At 34.7% G+C, this 7,628-nt stretch overlaps 1 protein-coding gene across 1 annotated transcript; it reads right to left on the bottom strand.

The window, feature by feature from the left end:
- Positions 1 to 948: 948 nt before the first annotated feature.
- On the bottom strand, positions 949 to 1,788 carry TEX47 (testis expressed 47). The gene is given in 1 exon segment (NM_001194254.3): positions 949 to 1,788. A coding segment is annotated over 1 exon segment (762 nt). The 3' UTR covers positions 949 to 1,026.
- Positions 1,789 to 7,628: the final 5,840 nt, after the last annotated feature.

Here is a 7,628-nt window from a genome sequence, read left to right as displayed (position 1 = left end):
TGATGTCAATTAATTGTTTAAACAAGCTAAAAACTTTTAAACAATGCGAAAAGTATTCATCTGGATAAAAGAAGGGATCAACTTGAAATTGGTCATATAGAAATCATATATAATTAGTTACTTTCTAGAAAGTGAATTGAGAAAATAACCAGATTGTTTATTTTACATAAAATCATTTAGAAGTAAGTTTTAATAGTGGGCAGATAATGTTTTCTGTGTACCCTGCCATATCCCTTAGCGCCTGGCAAATGTTTGTAACATAGAGGGATGTTCAATAAATGATGTTGCATGGAGTAGCACAATGCCATTTGAAAATGTATTTTCTTCTCATTCCAAATAGCTATTGTTTTCTGTAGCTTTATAATGGTCTCAATGCTCTTGATTGTATAGGCCAGAATTTATGGGCTTTGGAAATATTTTTTATAATTAGATTTTGTTTTCTGAATGCAGGAATTTTACAGTGATTATTCCTTCACTTGTGCTCTCAAAGCCCTTCCTATATACTGCTACTATAATGATATATTATATTACATTACATACCATATCGTAACTACTTCTACATGTACTTTCCTCTAACCTTAGGTTGCAAGCAACTCAAGGGTGGGATTTTTCTTCTCTATTTTATACCCTCAGAACACTGTACTTCTGGTGTGTAGTCATGACTATTCATTAACTGTTGAGGGATTGGATGACAATCTGAATTCCATTTGTCTTTTTTCATCCATTTTATTTTTTTTGAAAAGTGTCAATTCATGAAAATGATGTTAATATTTGAGAACTTATGATAAACTTATTAAACCCATCTATCTAGTAAAATAATGTATTGAACTCTAATATCACAACAAATAGATACATTTTAAAGTTTAGCTCAACATACTCTGTGAAGATTAATATATTACCTCCATGTATATTGCAATGTTCTGTTTCTTTTCTTTTAAAAGGGACAAGTAACTTTAAGAATGTTTTCTTCTTTATTTAAGTAGCACAAATTCCTTAAGAGACATGAGCACATTATCCCTCTCAATCCTAGAAACGTGAAGGAGCAGGCCATACCACCTCAGAATCCAGAATGATGTGTATGGGTCTATTATACATGTTTATAAATGTTGCTGGGTCCATGAATTCTTCAGATTTGCACAAGTACTTTATGATTTGTTCTGGGAGGAGCAGGTCAGGTGCAACTTGGTGTAAGTTATCACCTGGTCCTTTAGTGCCTACTTTCATAGTCTTGCAAAGATAGACTGACAGTTTATGAGTTTGTGTGAGAAAATCTGTGATGACCTCTTTTAGGGACTGTGATTGTGTCACATCATCGAGATACATAACTGGCACTTTTATCACTGAAACATGCCATTGCATAAAAAGCCTCATTGGAATGTTATGAGAAATGACTATAATTTTCATTTGTTGAATAAAAAATTCTGTTTCATCTTTGTCATGGCCAGTATAATCTAAAAGCACTTGGTAGAGAGTGTCGCTGGAGGACTCGAGGATATGCAGAATGGAAGTGGGATAGATGAGCAGCAATCCTGTCACTGTTTCTCCCAGGTGATGTTTCAAAACTGACTGAAACACTTGTTCATAGTAGTCAGCAACATCTTTTCTTTCTACCTTTGTTTGTATCTTGGCCACTAGAAACATCCTATGAAGAAGGAATTTCTTTAGGTGTAGTCGTTGTTTCTCCTCTTGAAAGTGCAGGTAATTGCTACGTGGGACTTGGAGCAAAAGATGAGGCCCCAGTGGCAAAGGCCTTTTGCTGCCCTTCTGGTTACGGACTGAAAAGGACATGATGAGTCTTATTTATTTTACCAGATGATTCTAGTTTTTAGCTTTTCATGATATTTACGCTGTCTGGGTGCCTCTGTAGTGATGAACTCTTGTTTTCATTTCTTCTGACAAGAAAAAAAAAAAAAGAGTAAATCACAGTTTGTCAAATGTTACTAAATAGCAAAATCCCAATCTTTTACCAGTTTTATCAGGAAACAATATCTTTGAAATGAAAGATAATGTTAAAACAATACTCAAACTATAGAGTTTTTTTTTTTTTTTAAAGTTTACAATGAAAGAGCTAAATCATATCCTAGGAAAAAACTTTGTAAATGTCATGTAATGGTGATTACAGATTGTCCTTTATAAGACAAATTTTAAAAAATGGTATTTTTATGGTAATTCTTCCGATTTCTTTTATAAATCTAACTGGTCTATAACTCTTTTTAAAAAATCCAAGGCTTTCTAAGTCCTAATTAGCTATGTAACCTTTAGTCAGGACCCTAATAGTTAATAATGTTCCTTGATTAATTACAGTAAACATTTCAAGGGAAAAGTTTTGGTTCTTTGTTTTTCCTCCTATCGACAAATCTCAGAAATGATTCTTTTTTTTCCCCCCTTTATTATTATTTTTTTCTTGTTGTTGTTGTTAAGGGCTACATGAAAGTATTCTGCTACTTTAACTTACTCTGCTTACAAATCTCCTCAAATTTTTTTCCAGGTCAACTTACCATTTTTCTTTGTTTCCTGTGCTTCTGTCACGTACCTGTCCTCCAGGCCCTGCTTGTCCTCCATCAGGCTCCCAACTGCCAGTTCTCTGGTGTTCTCAGCTGTCCTGTGTTCTGCCTTCCCTCAGGCATATGTGAGTCAGAATGTCAGCACCATTAAAGGACCAGAGCGCCAAGTTTCTTAATTTAATACGGGTATCTTGACAAACACTTCAAAGTCACTGCAGAGGAAGTGTGAATGGCTTATTCCTGAATGGTTTATTTTTAGTCAGGTGCATTTGTAAGTCAGACAGATGGTGAGAATCTGGACATCTTTTTCCTTTCTTTTTTTCTTTTTGATAAATAAAAAGTATGGTTGTAGAACTCCTCTGTTCTACTTAGACACTAACTAAAGACTTTAAGAACACATATCTGAACCTATGTAATGGTGAATATGTGATGAGAAACTTCTATAGTAAGATTTGGTTTACTTAACTTAATGTGAATTTAATTTAAGAGCTGCACCTCTTAACATTGTGTCTTAAAAGATGCACCTCTTAAAATTGTGTCTTAAGAGATGCACCTCTTAAAATTGCATCCACATGAGTTCTAAACAATAATTTTAAAACAAGTTTAGAAAACATGTTTATTCAATTTTTAACAAACCTAAGAGTAATTTTTTCCCTGAGGTCTGTATTATCCAAACTAATGATCCGATTTTAATGAAAATACAATGATAAATTATCTAAGTAAATGAAGGTAGAGAGGTGAGTTAATAATTATTTAATGGTGTAATACATAAAAATGGACTATTCTTCCTCATTGTGATTCACTTTGTCACTCCCTGAAGCAATACAATGTTTCCCAAGATGTAAACCATGGTGCCAAACCATGTCATTGCCCAGTCTAGTTATTATCTCACTCTCATTGTTCTTACAGCTTTGCTGGAAGAATGTGTCCATGTTGACCAGAGCCTTCATTATGGCCTTCTCTCCTCTCCTGGTTTCTATGATATTGCACTTTCTTGGATTTCTTTCTAAATCTCTATATGTGGCCTCACCCCGTAATACCTTCCCACACCCAACTTTGGAAAATACTGAGGCTCTGCGCTCATGATGTGGATGGATGTCCTGCTCTACTTCTTTGCCCAGTTAGCTCAGTACCATCTATATGTCTCTTTTGTGAGGGCAGGTAAGTGGTCCTTAAAGTCACTCTTGCCACTAGATTGCACGATTGAAATTGGAAAGTGATCATGGGACTTTCCTGCGGAGCTTAGCTGTGGACTAAAAATCTTTTACAATCTGAGGCTCAAGGTAGACACAACTAGTTGATTGGGGTTGAGAAAGAAGAAGAAACCGAGATCCCATTCTAGATGATTTTTGCACAGAAAATTCTCAAATTATTATCTCCAGTCACTTATTCACAACTCTTCTCTCCTTGGATGTAACTCTGTCTTTTCAAATTTTAAACGAAAACATTTAAACAATTATTTTCCTTATTGAACATGTTTTCCTTTACAAATACCCCACTTGTGTCTAAATTAACACTTTTTTTTCCCTCTAGTTCCCGGGCCAAAATCCTTGGTATTATTTTTTCATGTTTCCTCTAAGTTGTATACTCCAACTGTATTCTGTTACTAAGTCTTTTTACTCACTTTAATATGCCTTAAGGGTTCTTGATTTACACTACCTCTTTCACAGTCCTACTTCTTTATTTGGATTATAATAAGGGTCTCTATCCACAGTATTTCTAGATTTCTCCACCCCAAAAATTCAGCTAAGAGTGTGAAACCGTAAGCCCTTTGACAAATCTACTTTATAAGGTTAAAAAGATTCTGATTTTACAAAGTCCTCCCTGCTTATTTCCCCTCCATAGAATCCTGGGAGGCAAAGCCTCTGCCTTTACCACGTCCAGAGGGACTTCCGGTATTTATTTCCAATTCCCATTGATGGATTAAGCCAGAGAGAACATGGGGACATGCAACAGTGTGATTTGTTACCTAACACAGCTACTGATGAAAATCAGTAGGAGAATTTATGAGACACTGCCACCCAGGAGCCCCTTTTCAGTGCACAAACTCAAACTAGTCTTTTATACACTGGTAAGATTCTTCCTCTTCATGAAACTGTTTTCCTTACTGACAGACCAATTTCTTCCCAAACATGGTCAAGAACTACCCCTCAAGATAAGGCTAACCCCAGGATGTACTGTTCCACCTCAACTTTCTGTTGACTTCATTTACATATTTTTATTATAATTATGTTCTCAAAATATAAAGAATTGCCACAGCAAATGAGAGTGATGTACTATAGAGTTTTGAACAAGATTGTTAACTCACCTGGTCAGATTCCCACTATCTTCTTGGATTCCCTGAATCTCAGAATAAATAATAAAAACTATTTCATAGTTCTGCTTGCTTTATCTTCTGGCTTTGCTCACTCTCCTCCAGATCTAGTTATTGTGCACTGCTTTCTCCAAATCTCTTTTTTAAGATTTCTATTTCCATGGGTATCACAACCTTGATGACTTCCCCCTTCTTCTAAATCATAGCTCCCCACTCTGATCAATACTTCCAACACAATATCTCTCTGATAATCACATGTGTCTTTCCACTTTTTGCTCCTATCAAAAGAAGCTTAGTGGTAACTTTTTCTTACCATGTGTGCTTTTTGTTTTCCTTTTATTTCATATATCTAGATTCCTCCAATATAAACCTAATAGAAGAATGATATTTCATTCTTCTATTATTCTCCCCCAACTCTATAGAAAATCAACTAAGCTATCCTTTCTTCAAAAGAGTGATAATATCTTAACAAAGCCTAGTTGTTGTTATCTTGAAAAACATATGAACTATCATTTCTGTAAGTCAAAAAAGGCAAGTAGAGACAATTTGTGTGGTTCAAACTAATACATTCAGAAGCAACAGTTTGTAATCTCCATGGATAGTTTGACATCTGTATTCAATTTTCCCAAAGTAATTTTCCATTTTCAATGCTTTTTTTTTTTTTTTTTTTCTGTTGGGTTGCTTCCTCAAACTTTGAGCTTCATTGTCACATGGCTATCTGAAAAGTTTAAAGGCAACTTATTTCCTTATCATTCATCAGTCACACTCTGAACTGTCAAGGGTAAGTTCTGACTAGATAGAAATAGAAGCAACATGCAATTCAAACAGTTTTTGGGTCATTGTCATGTGTAATTAGAATTGTAGACTCTCTGCTCAATGGACATTCAGCATTTAAGTGCCCAGGTGCCACAATCCTTATGTGCCATCTATTAAGGGCAAGTTATTTACCCTTAGATGATGACTGAAGAGAACTCTTCTATCTGTCTATGTATCTGGATAAAGAAGCATTTGTATTATTCTACCCAGAATGATCCGTTTAGAATAGCTATCCAAATTCAAGTTCAAACAACCGATAAGTCACAGAACCTTAATAGAAGCTTAGGATGCCAAGTCTTCTTTCAATTATTCTACTTATCTACCTTTTTAATTCAACTTATCTCACATTAATACATAGCATGTACTTGTAACTCGTGTCAAACAGTACACCTTACTATTACTGATATACTTTATGCCCTGGTTTCATTTTTCAGAACCAAATGCTTCTGAATAAACAAACTTAATCGTGTCCTTTTGTTTTTGTAAGCCAGATAGAAAGGATTAAAACAACTAAATACCATTTATGATTCACCATGTGCCATGCACTAGATACTTTTACATACAGTAACTAGGCTACTTTTAACAGTAACCCTATATGATAGACAGAAACTTTTCTACAATTTATAGAGGAGTAAACTAAAATGTAGAGTAGTTACGTATTTTGCACACAATTAAAATCTTCTCTCAGCAGCCTCCATATTCTGTCTACTTGAGTAAAGAGGAGGTAAATTATCTCCTATTTCTATCCATGACCATAGTGTAATTCTTCCCCTTGTCTATGAGATGAGATGATATCCAAACCAAAAGATAGCTTATGGTTTGGATAAAGTAAATTTAAAGAAAAACTTCTACATTATAGCTAGGTTTCAGCAGCATTTATCTACCGTTATTATCTACTCATTTGTCTCAGATTTATTGATGCCTTTGGTGTACCAGGCAATATCATTAGGCACTATAAGAAATGTAAGTCTGAAAAATACCTGCTCCTTAATTTCAGGAGCTTAGAGTCAGGTACAGGTGACGAAATGTACATGAATCTGAGATGTTCTTGAGACAGAACAGGGAAAAACAATAAATACGATGCAAGTGATATTTAGTGCTTTAGAAACACCGATTTAGAAAGGGTAAATTTGGAGTTTTCTTAGAAACCTTAGTGAAAGAGTTCTCATTTGAGCATGGCCTTCAGAGAAACAGGATTGAGGGACAGCTTCATGAATTGGTCTCACATTCATTCCTTTTAAATGTGAGGTTGTGCATTTACTAAAGTTGATTTCCATCTGGAATACCAGACTTTAAACTTTCACCTGTGCTTGGGTCCTAGCAAAACAAAACACTCTAAATCATTTCCTTTCACTTTATGTCTTATATCAAAATGATCAGCCAAAGAGAACTAATCATCTAAATAAATGGCTTACAGCTTGGGTAGAGCCTTTCACTAAGATCACATATAATAAGCTATTGAGTAGACAAAAAATATACTTGATTTAGCAAAGCAAATCTGAGTGAGCTTAGTTATCAAATCACTAGGTATTTGAATATTTATTGAAAAAGATACTCCCCCTCCAAGAAAAAAACAAAAACAAAAACAAAAACAAAAACCCAAACTAGATTACTTTCTCTTTCATTGACTCTCTTCAATAGTATTATGGAACAGTGTTTGGTAATTACTTATCAAGGGGAGCGCAGGCTAGGAACATTTAGTTATTTGATTACAACATTTAACATAGTTTTCATCTATCTGCTATTTGTAGACAAATGTGTCAGACTCTATGGAAATATTCTTGTGAATCAGATATTCTATCTGCACATGAAAAATTTAATTGTTAGTGGATCTTAAGATCCCCACGACTATGTTAGTACAGGGCTGGATGGGCGTATACAAGTGTGCAAAGATATAAACAATGAAAGCACAAAATGCAACATTTAAACCTGGCTGGAAGAATAAGCATTTAAGCTAGTATTAAAAAATAGATATGACGTGTGTGTGTATGTGT

Source organism: Macaca mulatta, chromosome 3, assembly GCF_049350105.2.
Source record: "Macaca mulatta isolate MMU2019108-1 chromosome 3, T2T-MMU8v2.0, whole genome shotgun sequence".
NCBI classification, from domain to species: domain Eukaryota; kingdom Metazoa; phylum Chordata; class Mammalia; order Primates; family Cercopithecidae; genus Macaca; species Macaca mulatta.
The sequence above is the reverse complement of the archived record's forward strand: the minus strand, read 5'-3'. Positions and strand labels throughout refer to the sequence as shown.